The following is a 23,261-nucleotide window of genomic DNA, read 5'->3' as shown; positions in this document are numbered from 1 at the left end:
GATCCCGTCGATCTCCTCCTATTACAACCCTGTCCGCCCGCACCCTGACACTAACGCGCTAATTAACTCGATTGCGGTCACCCACTCACGATTTCCTAGCTGTAAAACTGATCTCCGACCGTAGTATTCTGCCCGGGTAATCACTTTTTGTGTTAAATAAAGCCCCATCGCGAATCCTGTCTCGTCAAAGTTATAGATATCGTCCGTGAGGATGCCATATTGTTAGATGGTAGATTAGACGAGGTTAAACCACTCCTAGATGATCTTTAGGTCTTCTTATAGTGCTCGTTGGTAGTCGTATCGTCTTGAGAAGCGTGATTTAAGCTCTTAATGACGTTTAGTGAAGTTATATGCCCATTTTTCGCCGACGGTTTGAATCTAGGTGGAACCACGCTTTTCGAGGAGAATATTAGCTATATCTCGTACGTGAGCTTGTGTAGGGGCTGCTCCACGAAGATCCAGAGATAATATGCGTTGTATAAGGATATTCTCTTCAATTTCAGTCAATTTATGACCATTAGCGCGAGATTCAGTCCGATTTATGGTGCCGCGGAGTCGACGCGTGAGCGTATTCCGAGGAACTCCATATTGGTCCGCAGCTTGCCGTATAGACGCAATTTCCTTGTTTTTTATAGCTTTTATAGCAAGCAATATACGGCCTTCTTGTTGGATAGAATCCTGGCTTGATATACTGCGTTTTGGAGGCATGGTGGGTGGTTGAAGATAGACGTGTCTCTGGAGACGCGAAAAAGTGGTTAGGTGGCCCACTCGCTTACATGGCCCACTCGCTTACCGACCACGTTAAATTGGAAAAGTAGACACCTGAATCAGGCCACATTCCTCGGGTTCCATAAGACCCAATTAGGTGAAACAGCCCGAGTCGAGAACCCTGCATTTGTGCAACCTTGCGATAGTCTGAGAATAGCATGATCAACCAGATGACCTCGGTATGCAAGAGATTTGGCTTATCTTACATAATCCCAAGGGAAGGGGTGTAGGTGCGATCCTATGACTCGTCATTCTTTCGAGGTCGCTGCCTTCCATTGTCGCTCTAAAGAAATAAACCGCCCCCCGATAGCACCGGAAAACATCACAAGAAAAGCCACTGTGCTCGTCATGGACAAGAAATCTAGATCTGCATGTGCGACTGGATTTCTTATGTCTGGACTTGGTGGCCAAAATAGTAAAATGAGTGCTCGGATGGCTTTGTTCGTTCTTAGCATTGTTCTCCCCACTTAGTATTGTTCTTTCCCCCTTTGACTTCACTCATCCACCAACTTGCCAATCCCAACAAGGACAATACTTATCCATTGTCTGTCTCGGCCTCTTCACCATGAGACTGTTAAACCTTCTGGGATGCCACCCGGCTGCCGAAATGATCAACTTCGTGGTGAATGATGCTTCAAGGAGGTATAAGTCTCATCACGAAGCTTTGGCATCAGACCCTACTCTATCCCATCGGACCAATTCCATCTCGTAACGATGGCTTTTCCCAACCCCGAGCAACAGATCATTACTCTCCAAACTGGGGATGGCCAGATAATCAACGTATCTCTTCCGGAAATCGAGGAGTTCGTCCAGTACAACATCAAAACATGCATCGACTATGGAGCCCAGCTAGGCGCAACAGTCGTGCTTTTAGTAATTTTGATTCTTTTGACTCGTCGTGACAAGCGTCGCTCGACGATCTTCATTCTCAATGGATTAGCTCTGCTCTTCAACTTCCTTCGCCTGCTCTTCCAGTGCATCCACTACACCACTGGGTTTGAGAGAATCTATCCCTATTTCTCATTCGACTATTCCGAGGTCAAGACCCGAGCATACGCAATTTCGATCGTTGCGACCATCTTTGAAAGCCTTGTCGTTGTGTGTTTCGAGTGTTCGCTGGTGCTCCAAGTTCATGTGGTGTGCGCAACCTTGCGTCGCCGTTACCGCCGGGTCCTATTTGTGGCTTCCATATTAATGGCCCTGGTAGCGATCGGGTTCCGCATGGGCTTTATGGTAATGAACTGCATTGAAATTATCAACCTCTCGTCCTTCAGTGGTATTCAGTGGCTGGAGAGTGCTTCGACAATTGTCATCACAATCAGCATCTGCTTCTTCTGCACTGTTTTTGTCACAAAGTTAGGCTTTGCAATTCGACAACGGACTCGGCTCGGGATCCGAGACTTTGGTCCCATGAAAGCTATCTTTGTCTGTGGATGTCAGACTCTCATTATTCCGACTGTATTCACCATCGTCCAATACTTTACGGTCACTCCTGAATTATCCTCCAATGTCCTAACTCTTGTTGCAATCTCTCTTCCACTCTCCTCTATCTGGGCTGGCGCTACTCTCGAATCTCGTCGTGTTGAATCGGTTCCTGCACGCCGTCAAAATCTGTGGCATGCACTTGCCCTGAATGGAGCCAGTCTCAACCAGACCAAGCAAACTGCGACGCAAATCACCGGCAGCACTGCCGCACAGACATTGTGCTATGTGGAGCCAAGTGCATCCAAGCAATCCCATGACTCTGACATTCCCCTCGGAATCTCCGTGGAACATGATATCTCCGTCAGCAGTGTTCATAGAAACGATTCGATTGTTTGAGCCACTGTGCTGATATCGCAATGTTCACCAAGATGTCAGCAAAATATGGAAGGACATGGAATATTAGTAACTGCATGACCTGGTTTTTTTTTCTCTTTTTGACTCGCTTTCAATTTCAGCCCAGGCCTTATTCTAGCCAATGCCCTTATGCACCTTTTTTTCTAATCTCACATCTCTGACATGTGTACTATTGCCGGATATTTTCCCCTTTATTTGCCATGAACATTTCTTCTGTACTTCTAATTATCACCGTAATACGAGCACTCCAGCAAATACCAAGACACATACCACCTGCCACCAGAAGTCGGGTCTTGCATGTGTTTTCAAACCGACAGCCATGATCATCAGTACTCCAGGCATCGTGACATAAGGAATTCGGCATTCGTCATAGGGTGCTTGCACTGATTGGTTTTTCTCGATGCATGTTGGTTGGATGTGACTTTTTAGAGTAGTGACGGACCACGGCTGACGTACGTTGATAGTATCGCCACTCAATAATATGATGCATGTGAACTGAGACTCATCAGCTGTTGTACCTTTGTACCATTGCTCTGCTCCAAATTAGTTGTAAGAAATCATGTTCTTTTTTGAAGATGTAAAACCTCCTCTCTTCTCCTCCAAACTCAGACCATACCATTCATTGATCCCGTCAATCTCACGATATCCCACAAGTCCGATCTCAAGTCGACCTCAACCTCAAGCAACCATGCGTTTTAAATCAACTATTTTTGCCACATTCTGGCCAGTAGCCAATGCGGACACTGCTAATATTAATATCTAGGCGTTCAAAGCGAAAGACAAGGATGCGCCTTTTAATGGTAGCTGGTGGATTACATGTTTCATTGCAACGACGATCACGCTCTCACCCTTGTTGAGCAGTGTAATAAGGGTCTTTGCAAATTTGGTGGATATAATAAGGATGATTGCTAAAAAGAGGTTTCCTTAGATGACATTGTAGTGATTGTTAAATGTTCTAAGGAATAGATATCCAATGGGGATAACTTCCGGGAAATTTGTCAAGCTCAGCATTCCATTCTTGGCGTTTGGGGCTATGTAAGCCGCTCGAATTCAGGGTCTATAATATGGTAATTTGAAACACAGCGTTGATAATGCAAGGTGCAGGCGAAAATTAAGCTTGTCACACCAAGCCTTTGATTTGATCCGAGTTTTGATCCAATGATCTACACCACAGATTATCGTATTCGTCAGCCTATCTGCTCCCTGCATTCCTGTCCCTAGATGTATAGGCGAGTACGTACGCGATCCACCAGTCCGGAATCCAGACGAATCTCATGAACTACTGGCTCCCGTGACAATTACGATAGTGACAGTGGAGCTATCGTTGACCAGTCAATAGCAAGCCCTCGCCAGTACATTCGTCTCCAATCACCTGGACTAGATAGCGACTTATTCTGAGAAATTGCCCGAAAAGTGCAGATCTTTCCCGATATGTGAGGTTAAGTTATGCTCCAGATAACAGGAATAATCAACTTCATAGAAAAACTCTTATCACGAGCAAAAAATCCCTCCGTTGATGATGCCATGATCGCCAATGAATGGTATGCCGTAATCCACAGTTCTTGAAATTTAGGTATGTCCACGTTACCCATTGCACAGCCTGGTCCGAGAACCCTTGACAGACGTCACATATTTCGAGAATTCCAGCCAGGGGGTTTAGGAATAGATAAAGAACAGTGATAATGAGCTTCTTATCTCGAGTTCTGTTTAAGTTATTCAATAAACATCAGCTTCCGCGACCATGTCCGAAAAAAATATACAGGAGCTGGCAACAGACGACTTCCACCCGAGATGTTCAAACCAATTGGAACACGTCGATACCGATTCCTCCCAAGATGACAGTATTCTTGCAATCAAGACGGATATCGTGGACGATTTTCCCGAAGGTGGACTCAGAGCATGGCTTGTCGTATTCGGTGTCTTTGCGAGTTTGACATGTACTCTTGGTATGCAGTTCACCGTCGGCGTTTTGCAATCCCATTGGGAAACACACCAACTACAGAACTACTCTTCTAGTACGATTGGATGGATCTCCTCGGTCTATATTTACCTTAATATGCTCTCGGCGGTACAGGTCGGCCCATTGTTCGACAGATTTGGCCCTCGGTGGCTGATGCTTATCGGCTCCGTGCTTTTCACCTTGTCTGTATTCCTATTGAGTTTGTGTGAGAAGTATTACCAGTTTATGCTTTGTCTGGGATTACTCAGTGGAGTGAGTGCTGCATTTGTTTCCAATCCATGCATGGTTGTGTTGTCGCACTGGTTTTATCGTCGTCGCGGCATGGCGACTGGCCTTTCCATGGTTGGGGGTAGTTTGGGTGGAGTCATCTTCCCCATGATATTGAGAGCGACACTTGAACCCTTAGGCTGGGTGTGGTCACTGAGGATTATCGGATTCATCTTTATGGGACTCCTCACCATTGGCAATATCTGCGTTCGAAGCAGATTGCCAGCTATTGGGCAAAAGGCTGTTTTTGACTTTCGGTGCTTCCGAGACACACGATTCATCTGCTTCACGATGGCCCAGTTTTGTATGTGCTCTCATTTTTACAGATGGATATATGATAAACTGATTACTTTACTAGTTGCCCAGATTGCTCTCTACGCATCGATGGCCCTTGTTCCTACATACGCCCTCTCGCAAGGATTCAGCTCGGACACTGGATTCTACCTACTGGCTGCATATAACGGGTATGTGATTCCACTCTTTCCTTGGTTGATGTTTACTAACACATGCCAGTGCGGCGGCCGTTGGTCGGGGGCTTTCAGGAGTGGTTTCCGATCGCTTTGGACGTTTCAATACCATGTCATTGATGATGGCCACTACTACGGCTTTCATCTATATTCTTTGGTGTCCATTTGGAAATTACCTCGGTGTGATGTATTCTTTTGTTGTCTTAATGGGACTTGGCACTGGAACTATTCTCTGTTTACTTCCCGTCTGTCTCAGCCAGATGTGCAAGACAGAAGAAGTTGGACTTTGGTTGGGAAGCTGCTATCTCGTCATCAGCCATGGGTAGGTCTACTTCAAATCCTTATAGGTGCATATGCTGATCTGTGCTATTAGGCCTCTCGTGGCAATTCCTATTGGTGGGCAGCTGCTACAGGCAGTTGGGCCAACAAATCTTGTCGTTTTCATTGGCGGCATGCTTGTTGTATCCCTTCTCTGCTTACTCACGGCACGTTGGGCTTGTTTAGGATACCATTGGAAATTACAAATCAAGATATGAACATATGTCATTGCAATGCTAGCGAAGAGTGCTTCTTGCCGTTGCATAACTGTTACATTGTTAAATAATGTTTTCTCGAGGCATATATCACGGAGAATGCCCACCGAGTACTTAATTCCGCAACAAACTGCAGCAAATAGCATTTGAATAAATGATGTACATTATTAGATTTTATTCGCTAGAAAGTGATGCATCCGAGCCGGAGTAAATACGAGCTTGGCGGCCCTTCGCCCCCAAATGGCCTCTCCTTGTAAGAAACCTTCAGACATAAGCTACAGTATTATTGAAACTCTTGCATTCGATACAAACATTATAAAGCTTATTAGCTCTTTCTCCACGCGTTCGAAACATTATGGTAAGTTTCATAATAAAATTCTAATCAGGTCTAGAAGATGATGGCTACCGTGCAAGGAACATCAAAGCCACATCACGGCCCTCGGCTAGGAAACAAACTCCGCTTTTAATAGACCACACTGAATTGCATCTGCGGCATGTATTAGCTTTTTTAGCGTCGACGGCCCGGAAGCGTGGCCCGTAAACATGGACGCTACGTGACGTACACTAATTGGGGGCCGCTTTCAGGCAACACATGTCACATATCTCCAAAGTTTCATTAATGCATAATTGCCTCGCTTATCACCAACTCATTCCTTGGCATTTCATCAGCCACGGCACGCGGGGGGCTAAAGTCAAAACCCCCGATATAGATTGCAGGATGGCCTGACTGAGGACCGCACCTGTTACTACTCCTTCACATAAACTCTGGGGCTTTCCTCTTCGCCGATCTTTCGTTTTGGCTGACGTTATCAAATTCTGATAGTTGTTCTCGAAGTACGATTGGTGTCAATACAAATCTGTCGGTGTAGTGCCGACTGGTTCTACTACTATGACATATACAGTTCAGTATGTGCCTAAGCTGGGAAGTCAGGAATATGATTCCCAAATGAGCAGGTGGGATGAAGATAACAGACCACCGCAATATGCTGCTGTTGCTATCACTACATTCGCGGCAACCATTGCGGTCGTGGTGAGGCTTTATGCTCAACGGGTATACAAGAAAGGATGGGGACTCGATGACCTTTTTATCCTCATCGCCTTGGTATGACTATCTACCCTAATATCCTGATCAGCTCTTGACATGGCTAAGTTTGTATAGCTTATATTGTACGCCGAATTCACTGCTTCCCTCCTGTCTTTGAAGGCTGGAGCTGGGCTGCATCAGGTTCGCGTTCTGCACGAAGACAAAAATCCGCCATATGGGCTTCAACACATCTACACTGTTAGTCAAGTTCAAGTAACTAAACTCGTCCATGCTCTTTTATAACCAATCTTTTAGAATTACTGGGTCATCACCATCCTCTGGGCTCCCGGTGTCACTTTCATCAAACTCTCCATTCTCGTTATATATCAGCGTCAATTCTCCAGGCCTCAGCGCTGGTTCAAAATCACAATATGGACCAACGCATTATACGCAGTTTTGCTAGGAGTTGCGTCGACAATTTTATTCATCTTCCAATGTTCGCCAGTCGACTACTACTGGAAATGGTACATGATATATTATGGCGATTCATCACCAGCTGGGAAATGCTTATCACATACACACCAATACCTCAGCATACCCCAAATCTTAAACACAGCATCAGATCTGGCCATCTTTTTTCTCTCCATGCCAATCATTTGGAATCTGCATGTCCAGCAAGCTTGCAAGTTTGCTATATTCGCCGTGCTTTTACTCGGCGCTTTCACCATCGGCTGCGGCATTGCAAGGATCGTGATGATTTTCCGAGACACTAATACCGAAGACGTGACTGTATGACCACTACCCATCCCAGCCAGCGCAAACATAAGAATTGACATCTAAATAGTGGGCAAATGTCGATTCCGCCACCTTTACCGTCATCGAAGCAGCAATCGGTATAATCTGCGCCTGTCTCCCACCGTCCGCACCACTATACTTCCGTATTATGCAGAAATGGGGTTTTCTTTCTGGTGAATCGGAGGAATCAGAGTTAAGAGAAAAATATCACGGCCGTTCAAGCACAAAAGAGAACAAGAATGCGCCTTTTTTGAAAATGCCAAGCTCATCCACAAGGGCGAGTGCGGGTCCTAGAGACTCTTTTCAGAACTTGGTTATTACTGAGACCAATGCTCACGTATGGTCACCAGCCAGTGAGCATAACAGAGGCAGCTTCTACTTGAGGGAAACGCCAGAAGGTGGAATTCTGGTCCAAAATAGGATAGAGCTATCATCGAATAGGTCATTATCCGAGAGCTCTAAAGAATAAGATTCTGTATATGAGAAATATGAAAATCTAAGCCTCTTTCTTTCCTCCTATCATTATACTCACTTCTAGCTACTTGCCAATAGAATATACTGGCTAACCTCAGATGATGACCATAAATGCATTGCCTTCTAGAATGTTCTAATTTGCAACCCTTGGAAGTTTGGGCGGACCGCCTGCCACATGGCCACGGCAGTCTCCACAAGGATATCGGCCCAATTGACTCATTTCCAATGCATAAAATCCAAAACGAAGCCAAACTCTAATCATGAGCCTAGGCCGAAGGTTATGTTGGGGCCATATGCAATATCATTCTTTTGGCCCCCATTTGCGCCATTAACTGGTATGACACGATACCATTGAGCATCCGATTGGTTTCGCGATATGTAGGTAGCAAGCATTGCTCCCTCGGACTTACTATTTATATCTCTCGGAGTCTGTGATCTGTGGCTTTGTGCTGTCCCTCGGCAAACGGATGATTTCTGGATTCAAGTGCCGTGTTGCGAACTGTGGAGTATCGGTGACTAGGTACCGATATTACTAAATCAAGCATGCATTGCGAGGTGTGCTTTCCTTAGACGATTTGCTCACCGACTAGATCTAAGGCATTCCATAGTTTCCTTATTCGATCACTCCATCTCACCTAAGATTTGAATCACCAGAGAAATGTAAACAAAAAGTAACTGATCAAAGTTCTTGAGATCATGCACAGCATGGATAAAGAGAATTCTGCAACTTGGATGGAGACCAGTACAGAAGAAAAGCATGAGTGACCAGCGTAAGCACTGCAGCAGTCATCACTTCATCTAGTCCATGGTCAATCATCGATATGCTTGTCTTCACAGATAGCAGTACAAGCTTGCGACTAGCATCTTCAATCCAAAAAGCAGAGAGAACAAAAATGCCGCGGAATATTGGGGTATGTCCGAATTCTAGATCGGCGTGATCGTGATCGTGATCGTGATCCGCGTCTCTATTTATGAGGAAATGATGTCATTCCTCAATATTGAAGAGGCGATCCCCCACTAAGAAAATTGTGGCTAAATTGAAAAGATATCATAGGCCCGGTGGGACGCGCTAGACTGCTCGTGTCAGTTTTTCAAGGTCATCCCCGCTGCAGATGGGGGCCGAAATACTTCGGGTCCATCCTACTCCACCGATGATCTACGAGTATGGAGATGATGTAATGTTTATAGAACATGAGGGCAAGTGAAAATGCGAGTACTGGGTATGTTGCCCGATGTTGATAGTATGCAAGATGGAGATATATAGGCTAGATAGGTGCTGTGCCCTAGGCGGAGCTAGATATCAGCAGATATAAAGCAACCAGGCAAGTCCATGGATAGGTCAAGTAGCACGTATGCCACCAAAGTATTACAAATTCCATAGAGCTGAAATTAGCGAGCGGTCGAGAAACGAAGGTTATGTACACACAGAACGCTCTATGTATGAGACCATATGCGCCAGAGCACAAATAAGAACAAGAAACCCCAAAATATCAATAAGTCAATACTAATTCAGTTGCACATAGTTCGCTGGATACGACCGTTAGTTAATGTACAAATTGATCGCGAGGTTGTGTACTTACCAGGGAATTGGCCTTCCCGGCCACCGGTCCGCCCGGTCCACCATTCGTTTGTGTTCTCCGTTCGTTGAGTAATTTCGATCACATCACCCGCAGAGAATCCAAGGTCACCATGTGCCTGTGCTTCATAGTCGTAAAGTGCGGTCGCCGTCTCGACAGGCTTGCTGAGGTGAGCGGGCTTCGCTCTTGGCGGCGGTGGGGCCGGTTTGCTCTTGGCAGCTGAGGAGAAGCTGCCGGTTGGGCTAGGGGTAGCAGCGCCGGCCGAGTAAGGGGGTGGGGGGAGCTCATCGACGTTGGAGGAAGATCTCCCACGTTTGGCTTCGGCCAGTTTGGGATTCAATTTGGAGTTGGAGCGACGAGCGCCTTGTGCCTTGAAGTGGACGATTGACAAAGCTTCGGTGCGTTCCTGCACATCACCGCGCTTCTGCTCGAATGCCTCCACCACATCCAGGTCGAGGTTGAAGTAACTGATGTTCATGCGTTGCATCTTATCGTGCAAGGTGTAGAAGACGTTGAGTTGCATGTAGTAGAAGGACTGGAATAGTGGGCGAATAAACTCCGCCTCAAGGGTGAATAGCTTCGGTAGCTCCTCCTTGAGCAAATCGTTGTAATAGTTGTATTCCTGTGTCGCCTGCTCGACGTCATTCTCGGCCTTGTATAGAGCCTTCTCATCCTTGATGGATTTGTCCTTCTTCTCCTCCAGCTTTTTGAGGGTGGCGTTCCGACGGTCGTAGTCCAGTTTCTTATGGTCGCGCTTGACAGCTACCTTGCGAATGACTTTGATCACCTCAAGGAGCTGGTCCGCAGGGCTGATCACTCGGCTCTCGATCATCTCTAGCTCGGGCACGAGGGCCTCCTGCAGCTCCCGCACGATCGCCTCATACTCCTCACAAGCTTGGATGCCCGCAGCGTTTCCTTCATCGTGGTATGAGTTGGGGTCGGAGGCTCGGCCTGAGATGGGCTTGTAAATCTCGGCGACTGATTTGGAGAACTCGATCTGGTGGGTCAACATCCCTGTTGCGGAGCATCAGCTGTTGAGGATCTTGAAAGGGGAGGCTAGACCTCGGATTGCGCCGGAACAAGGCTGCATACCATTAATAGCGTCAAAGTACTTCTTAGACTCATCGTGTAGCTTCTTTGTTTCCTTCTCTAGCTCCTGGAAGCGGCGCTCGGAGTCGGTATACACGGCATCGACGGTGTGTTCACCGATGTTAAACTTGACTTTGAACTGCTGTGGCGCTCGAGCGAGGCTCTTGGAAAACCCCTTGAAGCTCATCTCGGACTATAGTGTAAGAGATAGAATTGGAGGAGAAAGTGGAAGAAAAGTAGGTCAAAAGATCAAGGCGGGGTGTTCGGCCTTTCCGTTCCCAACTTTCGCTTCAACTATGACATAAGACTTCTCACACCTGGAAGATTGTGGCTGTACCTAACTTTTACCCTATAGGACTATACCACATCGAGTTGGTTCCTCCGAATTGAGATTTGAAATGGGTCTGTTTGTGGCTAGGCTAGAAAGCTGAATGGTTCTTTATTTTTATGTCTTTTTATTTTATCTCCCTAACGTAATGTGGTTATTCGGTGCCTAATCGTGTGTTGCGGTGTTACAGCCTTACAGGCTGCAAGATTCCCGGGCGCGGTTTCCGGTCTCCATTCCATAGTTCCCATCGGGGATCCTCCACGTTCACCAGCCCTATGACAATGGCGGATAATCTGCAGTGGCTGAGATGATTTACGTGGCTTAGTGTTGATGCGTAGACAATTTGTAAGCCCGCATTTCCCGTGTTATGCGGAGATGAGGTGAGCCCGGTATATGTGCTAGTGTCGGCATACTGGTGATGATTGTGGACGCTAACTTGCTCAGATTCTGTTCATGTCCAGCTAAGCTCACTATGACTGTTTAGGGCTATCACTGCAGTCCAGCGTTGATTCATTCAAAGGCCATTCTCTATGCTATAGGACCAAGTCACGTGCCTGAGGCAACACGGAGAAACCTGAGTCCGGGATGACCTCAATGGGAATTCCCCGAGATATCGGAAATTGTTGGCTTATCCTCTTTCTTTCCATCTTTGATGGTCCTTTCTCCATCATCGTCACCATAATGCCTACTACCCCTGCTTGGAGACAAGCCTCTCTGGCTTGTTCCAAGCGCTTGTCGTCGTCCTACGGCGCCTGGAATGCCCCTCGCCGCGTACTCGCCACTGGTTTCCGCGGAGCTCGGTCTTATGTCACCGAGACCAAGGCTGGCCATGCCCAGGTCAACATTGAAACTGCTATCAAGGAGGAGCAGAAGTCCTTCATGAAGCAGGCTGGTGTTGCTCCGGGAAGCGTTAATTTGCCTGGTACCCAGACCTCGGGCGACGCTGCCATGAGCCCTTCCGCCGGTATCCTCAAGCAGGCCACCGTTATGGACCAGGGCACTCGTCCCATCTACCTCGATATGCAGGCGACTACTCCCCTCGATCCCCGCGTTCTCGATGTCATGCTTCCCTATCTTACCGGTATCTACGGAAACCCGCACTCGCGAACACACGCCTACGGTTGGGAGTCCGAGAAGGCCGTCGAGGAGGCCCGTGAGCACATCGCCAAGTTGATCGGAGCCGACCCCAAGGAGATTATTTTCACCAGCGGTGCGACTGAGAGTAACAACATGAGTTTGAAGGGTGTTGCGCGGTTCTTTGGACGTTCCGGCAAGAAGAAGCACATTATCACCACCCAGACCGAGCACAAGTGTGTTCTTGACAGCTGCCGGCATCTGCAAGATGAAGGTTTCGAGGTTACCTACTTGCCTGTCCAGTCAAACGGTCTCATTCGCATGGAGGATCTCGAGGCTGCTATGCGCCCTGACACCTGCATCGTCAGTGTTATGGCTGTGAACAATGAAATTGGTGTGATTCAGCCCTTGGATGAGATTGGTCGTCTGTGCCGCTCCAAGAAGATCTTCTTCCACACCGATGGTGCCCAGGCCGTCGGCAAAATTCCCCTCGATGTCAACAAATCGAACATTGACTTGATGTCCATCTCCAGCCACAAGATCTACGGTCCCAAGGGTATCGGTGCTTGTTACGTTCGTCGTCGCCCTCGTGTTCGTCTCGACCCCCTCATCACTGGCGGTGGCCAAGAGCGTGGTCTCCGCAGTGGTACTCTGGCCCCTCATCTCATCGTTGGATTCGGTGAGGCCTGCCGTCTCGCCCTTCAAGATATGGAGGTAAGAATTCCCTTCCGTTTTTGTTATTTGCAAACGACATGAATGCTAACATTCTCCCTAAAGTATGACACAAAACACATTGAGCGTCTGTCAAAGCGTCTCAGCGAAGGTTTGCTCTCCATGGAGCACACCACCCTGAACGGTGACCCCAAGGCCCACTACCCTGGCTGCGTGAACATCTCCTTTGCCTACGTCGAGGGTGAATCCCTCCTGATGGCGCTCAAGGATATCGCTCTTTCCTCTGGAAGTGCCTGTACCTCCGCCTCGCTGGAGCCCAGCTACGTCCTGCGTGCCCTGGGCAGCAGTGACGAGAGTGCTCACAGCAGTATCCGATTCGGTATTGGCCGTTTCACCTCCGACGCCGAGATGGACTACGTTCTCAAGGCCGTGCGGGAACGTGTACACTTCCTGCGTGAGCTGAGCCCGCTTTGGGAGTTGGTGCAGGAGGGTATCGATTTGAACACGATTGAGTGGAGTCAGCACTAAATCATACGTTTCATATCTTTCTCTGGTATTAATTCCTTTCGTTGAAGAAACAAAATTATTTTGCCCTTCGAGGGATGGCGTTGGGATTCCTAATGTATTAACAACTCCGATGTACAGAATGCAATCACTCCTTTCATTATTTTCATGCCTGGTCCACATCAGTGGACTTTTAGATACGTAGTTCTGGGTTTTAATCAACCGTATCTTCTAGGATTTCAACCGAGCCAAGTGATCTACAACAGCGTCCCATCTACTAGGAATTAGAAATCCAAAAAACCCAAGAGCGGGGCAAGCATATATCTTGGAAATAGAGAGGAAATGCCGATGCAATGATATTGAACCACAACAGTCCAAAAAATAATATGTAAATGCAACACACATACAACCAATCAATAGCCCATCACTCATAAAGCTTCGAAAAGCCAGTCTCGGGCGGCTGCAACCAATTCCGCTCATCATACTCCCACCCCTCCGCCCCCTCAATGACATGAAAAGTGTACGCATACCGACTGCGCTCACTAGTATTCTTCTCACTCTTATGCAGCACATTTCCATGAATAAGCACCAAAGACCCAGCCTTGACCTCCAAAATCTCCAAATCCTCCTCAGAAGGCTCAGAGACCTTCTCCTCCTCCATACCCTTGGGGAGCGCAGGGCCCTCATTCACAATAAACTCCGTCCCAGAAGCACCGTTCTTCCGTACAAACCGCCTCTTAATATGCCCGCCCTTCGCACCCTTATGAGATCCCTTAATCATACCCAGTGTCCCGTTCCCGGGTCCAGCATCCTGCAGCGCATACCACCACCCGACAGCAGAAGGCGGATCCGTGTACAGGAACTCTGAGTCCTGGTGTGAGGGTACTGCGCCGCCGATGGAGGGCTGTTTGCAGATGAGCATGCTTTGCAGGACGCGGGGGTCGATGAAGCCTAGGGATTTGGCGATTGCGGCATTGCGGGAGTTGAGGGAGATGGATTTGAAGGGTGGGGACAGGGTGTGTAGTGAGTGGCCGATCTTGTTCACGGCTAGGTTTTTGGGCTTGAGGAGGCTTGTGCGGCCGGTGGTTGGGTCTGGGGTTGTGCTGAAGGCGTCTGTTTCGAAGAAGAAGCGGATTTTGTCGCCTGATTCTAGGAAATAATCGTCGCCTACGTGGTCGGTTGTGTCATCGTCGCCCGTTGTGAATTGGGTCAGGGGGTGGGAGTCTAGGTCGAAATTGTTCAAGAGGTTGTTGGATTCGGTCAGGACGGCGTTGATTTCGTCTTGGGTGAGGTAGTCTGGGAGGACTAGGTAGCCATTCTCGTGGAAGAAGGCAACTTGGCCTTCTGTGAGACCAGACATTTTGGTTCTTGGATCTTGTGTCCTGGGGTTTGTTCTTTGTAGTGGTTGCGGTGGGATTGGATCGGAGGATATTGTATTGCCGAGTGTTTTTATAAAAGGCGGGGAAGCGATAAGCGATATTGATCTGTCGCGGGATTGGCTGCGTCCCCTCAATGTTCTGATTCGGAGATTGCCGATCTACGGCAGTTGAGATCTGTCATCGGTGGGTCGTTATTGTTCTTGTTTTATGATAAGGTCTTTTTTATGACCAACTTGTGGATAATATGGGGCCATATCAGTAGGGGATGCACGGAGTCCGCAGTTATCTCCATGCAACTGTCACTCACCCTTTTATAAGCGAGATGGAGGTCAACTCCAATCAAGTTAAGCGCGAAATTGCAAGGATTGAAGTTATGACCAATTGACAAAAGGAGAGCCTACGAGTTCTTCATAGATATCATAATATGCCGAGTAAGATTCTTGGGCGGATTGGGCCAGCAGGTATCTTCTGCAAAGCCATAGGCCAAATTTGTATGTAAGACAGGGTAGAAAAGCGAAACAAAAAGACAGATTCAAACGCCGCCATGCCGGATATTCAATAATAATCGTCAAGTCCTTATTTCAAATCATGAGCAAAAGTATCAGACAAGAATCTTAACCTCCCAAAAAGACGTAGCCGCACATTAATCATCATACAATTCCTTTTAACTAGCATACCCAATTGATGCTGACTGGCGAGGAGGAGCATATCTCCGAACAGCACGACTTGGGCTGCACCCAGCCGACCCTATTTCAATGGTCTTCAACTCTCGACTCAAGGCATCCATGCCAGGGTTTCCGCTGCTCCCATTGCTGGCAGCAACAGGGTAGCTTGGAGAGCCCTGGGAAATCGGCACCTTGGATGGAATTGGTGGACCGGAGCTGTAGTCATACAGTGGAGATCGAGAAATAGGGGATGGTGAAACAGAGCCACGGGATGAGCGGGGCCGTTCAGTTGATGTCGGTGTGTTGTAGCCCCGGGTTTGTGTGTAACCTCCTCCATAGTTGTCATATCGTGGTGTTCGATCCACAGATTCGGAGCTAGAATGATGGCTCGGGGTGTACCGCGGACGATCGGAGCCGTATGAACTAGTCTCCGTCCTGAAGCCCACGCGAGGCGGCGGGGCGTTGCGAGATGCCGTATCATTGCCACGGGACGTGGGCCGGTCTCGAGGAGAGTGCTTGAAGCGAAGGATGACCTCCGGCTTGCGGTTCTTCCGTTCTGGCTCAGGGGCCCAAGTGTCTGTAGGAAGATGATCAGATGGATCAATCTCACGGCCATCGTCACCAATGATTGGCTGGCTGAGATCCCGGACGGGTTCGATCTCGGTGCGCACCACTGCGTTTGCGTCCCTGGCGTTGGATGGCGAGTCATAGGCCGGCGTGTGATCTCTGCTACTGACGGGTCGTGCGGCATGTGGGTTGATGGAGTTGTACGAGTCAGGCGAGAATGGGATCGACGATGCACGTTCACGGTCACTGGAAATCGAAGGTCGGGGGCTAACCGATTTTCGTGTCACCATTCGCATGTCTGAGCTCGTAGACCCGCCACGGCTTGAGGTAGGTCGCTCGGTAATGGGCTGTGGAGAGGTACGGAGAGGATAAATGGGAGATTCGTAGGGTGAAGGTGATGCTTGAGCAGACTTGGTAACAGGCACGAGGGCACCCGGTCCTGGCGGTTGAGAAATCATCATTTCATCGTCGAAATGAGCACTTGGTCTCCGGCCAAGTCGATCATCATAATTAGGGAATTCTTCGGGCTCGTAACCAGCGACGAGACTGCTGGGCATAGGAGATGTTGTGTTCGAGTGTCCCGGAGTGTATGGCTGATATGATGATGGCTCTCTGGCAGGTGGTGGGGCTGGCTGCATTGGCTGTATTAGTGGCATCGCCTGCATTGGTGGCATTTGCTGCACAGGGGGCATTGGCTGCATTGGCTGCATTGGCTGTACTGGTTGCATTGGCTGTACTGGCTGTACGTGCTGTGCCATGCGAGACCGATGAACTGGCGGAGGTGGAGGCGGACCATCCTCGTCCTCGTCTTCCACGCGTGGCTGCATTGTGGCGTACTCGGGATGATAGGAATCCCGATGCATAGGCTGAAGTGCTCGAATGTCGTGCGGCTGGTAGCGAGGGTCACCTGCTGGCCCGGACGATGAATTCGGCCGCGAGTAACTCAGCGGTGCAGGCTCATCTGCGTATCCTGGCTGGCGTGGGGTAAAAGTCGACACCGGCCCAAACGACATAGGAGGAGCGGTATACTGGGGTGAGAGCGGACTGTAGATATCCTCGCCCTGCTCGTAAACTGCCCTAGTATGCATATCAACCTCATACGATGGCTCTTGGGAAGCAGAGCGGTACTCTCGTGGAGGATGCTGATCAAAGTCGGAGTGGCTGCGAGGTTGCAGTGGGCGCGAGTCATATGCAAGCTCTGGGTTCTCGTGACTGGCGTACGTTGTTTCCTGTGTCTGATTACGTCTCATCGCGCCTGCTGGAGGAAGCGCAGGGGCTGTGGCTGGCGTTTCCCACTCGCGCTGATAGTTATCAGGGTTATCGTATGCTCGAGATTGAGACGGGTGATTGTAATGTTGCTCATATGTAGGCTCTGAGTGTTGTCTCTGGGGATAATTGTGGGAGGGCTCTGGGACAGAAGCCGTGGGCATGTTTTGGACTTGTTCCCGAATGTTTCGTGAAGGCACCGGATGATGCAATGCAGGAGCTGGGGGTTGCTCTTGGACAGGAGGTCTGGGAGGGGCTGCTCCTGATGGATCAGTGGGCAGTGGTCGTCGCTTGAAAGCGTTCAGTTGTCTGGGACCTGATAGGCCCGAGCTTGATGGAGTAGCTGCTGTTGCTGCTGCTGGTTGTTTGCCTTGGACTCTGTCCGCGGCTTCCTTTCGCTTCTCAATAAGTGCCTCATCCTGTTGTCGGGTATCGTAGTATGTCATCTCGATTCGAACTTCGCCGGAGTATTTGCCTCGTGACTGCAATGGGTGCCAGTGATCGTCTTGGCTTCCTCCAGGAATAATGAGATTGTTCAAATCAATCCACGTCTCTCCAATCAGATCGGTCTTTTTGTCGTCGTTGAACACAGAAACCTTGAGTTTGTAGTAGTCTGGGGATTGGTGTACAGTGAAACGGAGCTCGTGGTCCCTGTGTTGACGTCAGTTCGTTTACTTGCAAACACCATGCATATGAACGTACCATCTAGGAGTTTGACCTCCTCGTAAATCTGTAGGGGTTTTCTTTGCTTCCTTTCCTAAGCGCGCTGCACAATAAGGGTTTTGTTTTCCCATAGTTTTGCGATTAGGTAGATTCTTTGCCCGGTCGATAATGGCTACCAAAGTGCCAATGGGTGGCCCATCAACCGACATATCGGCAAAGATGCCAGCCGCATGACTACCCTTGAATACTTTAGACATGATTAATCAACGATATAGTGATATCGCATTAAACATGCACAGGGAAGAGAAGGAGAAAAGAAAAGAGACGATCAATCAAGAGAGGGGGAAATCATCAAAGATAAAAGCGCCCACTTTCCTGGAATGTCAGAGACAGTATTGTAGGTGGCTGGGGGCGGGTCGTTTTGATTGCTGATTGGCTCCAACCCCTGACTCAAGCGTTTTAAATGTGGTCGATCCAAGCGATGTGACAATACCAAACCAGATTTAAATTACCCGATAAATATCGTTATCCTCAAGGTCGAGCGTGTCTACGCAACTCTTCCTCCACGTCCTTGTTCCTGGTCACCAGCCTCATGGATATACGTGAGAATTAGATTAGATATCCATTTTCATTTTGACTTTCATCCAACCCGGTCTCAAAGTCCAGACTCCAAGTGGAGTAGCATCGTCAGCTCCGATCAGGTTCCCCAGCCACCGCGATCCACCGATCAATGCATTCCCGACGCCGACAGGGGGCAAGCTGGCAGGAGGTACAACGATTGGCGACTGGTCTGCAGTGATCGTCATCCTCTCAATAGCGTTGTCAGTGAATCCGGTTTCAATTTGTCTCAACTGCGAGGCCTCGCAGCTGTCAGGCGCAGCCCTCCCCACTCATAAGGTCAAGCAGCTGCATGAGCCAACCCCACTTGATTCTAGATTGCTATGGCGACGGGTAAAACATATTGGCTATTGGGCTTGACCGCAATTGCTGCCATACTCCAACGAACCTATATCGAAGAAAATCGTACAAGAATTTATCCTACGTGAAACAGACCTGGATTGAACCTTTGTACAACCCTCGATAGTATCTGTATCCCCTGCTTGTTTTGATCGCTGCCTGCTTCATAGCCCCGGTGATCCATGGAAGATCTAGTTATTCGGCTTATGCGCCCGGGGCCAACTTCTATTATTATGTTGGACGAGTGTCTTCATACGTCGTTTTTAAGTGGGTAAAGATATATGGAAGCCTGGAAGAAACAATTAGCGTCGGGAAATGTCTTGACCGTCAGGTACGCAACTTTTGATGACGCATTGTAAAACATAACTTAAGTTCCCATCATTATTTGGAGCTCATTATCCCAAAAATTTATGGGTCGACCAACTACATCGCTGATCAGAATAATCACTTAATCTAAAACGTGGAATGTGCCAACCATGGGAGAGCGATCGTGACGTATCTAAGAATCTCCCCACGAACTTGAAATGCACGATTCACGCTGGATGTATTACGCCTTAATGCCTTGGTGCCTGAAGCAGGGCGATTAAAGTATGGTGCCTCAGGTGTCAAAAGACACCGCCGCCATTCCCGATCAGGGCGAACTTTTTTGATTGGCAGAAAAAAAGATCAAACCTTCTTGATCACGGCGCTGCCACGAGCTTTAGGCGTGGATACCTCTTCTGTTTTCTTTGGCCAGATTAAACCCTACATCTTATCAGTGATTGATCACCATAGCTCACCATGGCGGCTCCCGTCCTGCCTTTGCAACAGGTGAAGCTCGCCTCGCTGCCATCCACCCGCCTAACACCAGAGCAACAATACTGGCGCACCTTCAAGAACCCTCTCCTCATCCCGTCGCCAGCCAATGGACCTATCAACCTCATTACTCAGCCCTCTGCCCCATCGTCTTCTGCTGTCTTCAGTTCCCTGTCGCAGCCCCCGGACATCTTCACCGTGACCACCGGTGCCCGAGTTCAGATCTACTCCATCCACACCCGTAAATTGCTGCGCACAATCACTCGATTCGATGATACAGTACGGGGTACAGATGTGCGGCCGGATGGCCGTGTGTTGGTGACGGGTGACGATACAGGCACAGTCCAAGTTTTCGACGTCAAATCCCGCGCCATTTTGAAGACATGGAGAGACCACAAGCAACCCGTGTGGGTGAGCAAGTTCTCTCCGAGCGACCCCACCTCTCTTTTCACTACCAGTGATGACCGGACAGTCCGCCTGTGGGATTTGCCTGCTGAGACCAGTCAGCGAACTTTCACTGGCCATACCGATTACGTCCGCAGTGGTGCGTTCATGCCCGGCGCAATGGCCTCATCTGGATTGCTAGTATCTGGTTCCTATGATCGCACAGTCCGTATCTGGGATCCTCGTGTGCAGAGGCGTGCGGCTATGACCTTTAAGATGGCGGCTCCGATTGAGAATGTTCTGCCCATGCCAGCGGGCACTACCGTTCTGGCTTCCGCTGATAACAAGATTGCGGTGCTGGATATCGTGGCTGGTAAGCCAATGCACATGATTCAAAACCACCAGAAGACAGTGACCTCGCTTGCATTAGCTTCCAATGGAGAGCGGTTGCTCAGTGGTGCATTGGATGGACACTTGAAGGTTTTCGAGACAACTGGTTGGAACGCTGTCTCCGGCTCTAAATACCCATCGCCCATCTTGTCTTTGCGTGTTATCACTTCCGGCACAGCACAGGAGGACAAGCACATCGCTGTTGGTATGCAGTCTGGTCTTCTCTCTATTAAGACTCGGCTGTCTGGTCAACAGAAGGTCAAGGACCGTGAACGTCAAAAGGAGATGAAGGCCCTGCTCGAGGGTAAGCTGGAGGAACACGACCGCGAAGTAGCAAAGAAGAAGAAGCTTCGCGGTTCAGGCTGGGAGAAGCGGCTGCGTGGCCGCGATTTCATCGGAGAGGGAGTGGAGATTGTGATCGAGGGCCAGGACAATAAGAAGAGGAAGCGCGAACAAGCCTGGGAGCTTGATTTGCGCAAGGGCCGATACGCCGCCGCCTTGGATCAAGTCCTTGGAGGACCTGATAAGACAGCCCAGCTTACGCTATTCACTGCTCTCCGTCACCGTTCGGCTTTACGTGCTGCTCTCAAAGACCGTGATGAGGTCACCCTCCAGCCCGTTTTGTCATGGGTTTACAAGCATATTCGTGAGCCTCGCCTCGTGGATCTCTGCGTCGAAGTTGCCATGAACCTGCTGGACATCTACTCGGCCAACCTGGGCCAGTCAGCCCAGGTTGACAAATTGGTGGACCGCCTGCACTTCCGTGTGCGTGACGAGGTGGAGATGGCACAGAACGCGTACCAGCTGAAGGGTGCACTTGACATGTTGAAGGCATGATGCTTATAATATGAGTTTTCGGAGTTCGGCTGGATTTACAATTCGTCGGTGTATTGGCGGGCCATCGGTTGTACACATTTGCATAGAAATAAAAGTACCCTTTTCAGTGTTCTGGTTTTTCATGGGCTGTGATTTGCATGAACCCCCACGTCAGAAGTGTGTAAAATTAGATGACAGGTTGCCCAAATATACCGATCAGAACATTCATCAGATGGGCTGAGGGAGTATCCTCGGATCGAAAATTGCTGAATCAGAACCCGCAAATTCGTGTCACTCGTACATGATCAAATTTCTGCTCACCTCCGCCCGTATTCATTTCTACTACTTTTCGTGTCCTATATGACGAGTCCCTCATAGACTTTCTGATATGACTACCAAAGATTCTGAGACCGGCAGAATTCTAATGAAAGATATGGGCTCCATGAAAAGAGATGAAAGGGAAGATGAGGTATTGAGTGTTCCCTTATTCGAGCCCTAAGCTTGGACCTCTTAAGAAGAAACATCCATCCAGCCTCTAGAAGCAGTGTCATTATGTGTAAAGTAGTAGAACTAATGTGCCGCCTCCAAGGGCGACGGGGCTTGGTAATAAGGCACATATCTATGAAACTCCTTGAATTCAAGAAGAAAACTCCCATTCGACGGAGAATATCATGTATTCTGACATTCGAATAGCTACATCACCTGCTTATGAATCTGTGATGAAACATATTAGTAGCTGCTTATTATGTGAAACCCCAGGGCTTCGGCCATTAAGGGAGATTCTGATAGTTAAAGCCGCAAATTTAAGGTTCAAAGAGTGGCGAAGGGACCTGAGAGGAGAAAAAAAATTGATAAGTAGGCCTCAGAGATATGGAAGCGCGACTCACTCAATATTGATCAGTCAAAACTGGGATTGATTAATTCGATTCACATTTAGGAAGTGGAATATAAATCTAGAAGTGAGACCTTGGAACATCGATGAAAGTGAAGTATAAAAGACCGGCATTAATAGAGGCGAGCTACGCCATATATTTAAACGGAGCTAAGGATAGGTCTGAATAATGCTTTTTTTGTATTGGTGACAAAATTGATACCCTAGGTATAAATTAGTCTCCCCTCGCCCTCAACAGTTAGAGCCGCCTAGCTCAGTTCAAATTCCCTGGCTCATAAAGTTCCTCTAGCCGCAGGCGCAGGCGCTTCCTATCATTGGTCTCCTGGAACCCGGTCTGTTGTTGATTTCAGTAAGCAAAAAATTACATGAGGATAGAGAAACCCTGAGATCTAGAGAAGGAAGCAAATTGACAGTGGCTGTAACGATGAGCCTGACAAAAAAAATCCACAACTGGCATTCTTCACGACTGCCTGGAAAACCTTTCACAATGAGAAACGCAAGGTTCCAAAGGGCCAGGGGAAGCAGTAGCTACGCCTTGACCAGGAGGGCCTTCATCCCCAATGTATTGCTTGTGGTCCCGTATGGCCTTAGTATAGTGTTGGATAATTGTATAACATTATTTCTCCAGATATCGCGAACCGTTGAGAGGACCTATATTATTCTACAATAATTGAATGTGGGCGGAGGATTGAATTGCCATCCTCAACCACCCACTACTGAGCGGAGTCTATTTTTCTTTCTCTAGAAGCCGCTTTTCAGAAAGATATAGAGAACAAACCGTTATCTATTGGGTCATGTGTAATCACTTGGGAGCGGAGAGCGGTGTATATGTGTCTGCAGAAACGAAGGGCGGGAGTGGGGATACGAATACGAGAGGAGAACGGATATCTCAGGCAGTAAAGCGTAACACAGTTATTATTGGTCAATGAATCAGCTCCCTTGCCATCGCGGAAAAGTTATGCATATTTGAAGGCATACAGTATTTTACAGAATAGGTATCAATGATGCTATATTGTATGAGGTAGCCAGAAATGCAGGCTTTTTTCTCCCTCTCTTTCTTTGAGGGGAATTATTTATCCGGCGACAGCTGCGCTGTCGCTGTTGCAAAGCACGCCT

General features: G+C 48.5%; 7 protein-coding genes across 7 annotated transcripts; 4 read left to right on the top strand and 3 right to left on the bottom strand.

The window, feature by feature from the left end:
- Window positions 1-1,482: 1,482 nt before the first annotated feature.
- preB (alpha-factor pheromone receptor STE2) lies at window positions 1,483-2,589 on the top strand (the record flags this gene model as incomplete). The annotated part of the gene is made up of 1 exon (XM_057117392.1): window positions 1,483-2,589. The coding sequence occupies one exon, from the start codon at window positions 1,483-1,485 to the stop codon at window positions 2,587-2,589; it is 1,107 nt and encodes a 368-aa protein (XP_056970427.1).
- Window positions 2,590-4,348: 1,759 nt separating this feature from the next.
- On the top strand, window positions 4,349-5,627 carry N7484_007004 (uncharacterized protein; the record flags this gene model as incomplete). Its single annotated transcript, XM_057117391.1, has 3 exons — window positions 4,349-5,138; window positions 5,193-5,298; window positions 5,348-5,627. 3 exons carry the CDS (start codon window positions 4,349-4,351, stop codon window positions 5,625-5,627), a joined length of 1,176 nt encoding a protein of 391 aa, XP_056970426.1.
- A 4,004-nt stretch (window positions 5,628-9,631) lies between these two features.
- N7484_007003 (amphiphysin) lies at window positions 9,632-10,980 on the bottom strand (the record flags this gene model as incomplete). Its single annotated transcript, XM_057117390.1, has 3 exons — window positions 9,632-9,654; window positions 9,708-10,718; window positions 10,797-10,980. The coding sequence occupies 3 exons, from the start codon at window positions 10,978-10,980 to the stop codon at window positions 9,632-9,634; spliced, it is 1,218 nt and encodes a 405-aa protein (XP_056970425.1).
- An 822-nt stretch (window positions 10,981-11,802) lies between these two features.
- Window positions 11,803-13,395, top strand: N7484_007002 (IscS subfamily cysteine desulfurase; the record flags this gene model as incomplete). The annotated part of the gene is made up of 2 exons (XM_057117389.1): window positions 11,803-12,909; window positions 12,973-13,395. The coding sequence occupies 2 exons, from the start codon at window positions 11,803-11,805 to the stop codon at window positions 13,393-13,395; spliced, it is 1,530 nt and encodes a 509-aa protein (XP_056970424.1).
- A 400-nt stretch (window positions 13,396-13,795) lies between these two features.
- N7484_007001 (phytanoyl-CoA dioxygenase family protein) lies at window positions 13,796-14,731 on the bottom strand (the record flags this gene model as incomplete). The annotated part of the gene is made up of 1 exon (XM_057117388.1): window positions 13,796-14,731. One exon carries the CDS (start codon window positions 14,729-14,731, stop codon window positions 13,796-13,798), a length of 936 nt encoding a protein of 311 aa, XP_056970423.1.
- Window positions 14,732-15,414: 683 nt separating this feature from the next.
- On the bottom strand, window positions 15,415-18,168 carry N7484_007000 (uncharacterized protein; the record flags this gene model as incomplete). Its single annotated transcript, XM_057117387.1, has 2 exons — window positions 15,415-17,899; window positions 17,951-18,168. The coding sequence occupies 2 exons, from the start codon at window positions 18,166-18,168 to the stop codon at window positions 15,415-15,417; spliced, it is 2,703 nt and encodes a 900-aa protein (XP_056970422.1).
- Window positions 18,169-19,648: 1,480 nt separating this feature from the next.
- On the top strand, window positions 19,649-21,274 carry N7484_006999 (snoRNA-binding rRNA-processing protein UTP15; the record flags this gene model as incomplete). The annotated part of the gene is made up of 1 exon (XM_057117386.1): window positions 19,649-21,274. The coding sequence occupies one exon, from the start codon at window positions 19,649-19,651 to the stop codon at window positions 21,272-21,274; it is 1,626 nt and encodes a 541-aa protein (XP_056970421.1).
- Window positions 21,275-23,261: the final 1,987 nt, after the last annotated feature.

This window comes from Penicillium longicatenatum, assembly GCF_028827895.1.
Source record: "Penicillium longicatenatum strain IBT 33135 chromosome Unknown contig_4_segment0_segment0, whole genome shotgun sequence".
NCBI lineage: Eukaryota > Fungi > Ascomycota > Eurotiomycetes > Eurotiales > Aspergillaceae > Penicillium > Penicillium longicatenatum.
Note: the sequence above shows the minus strand (reverse complement) of the source record. Positions and strands in the feature narration are given on the sequence as shown.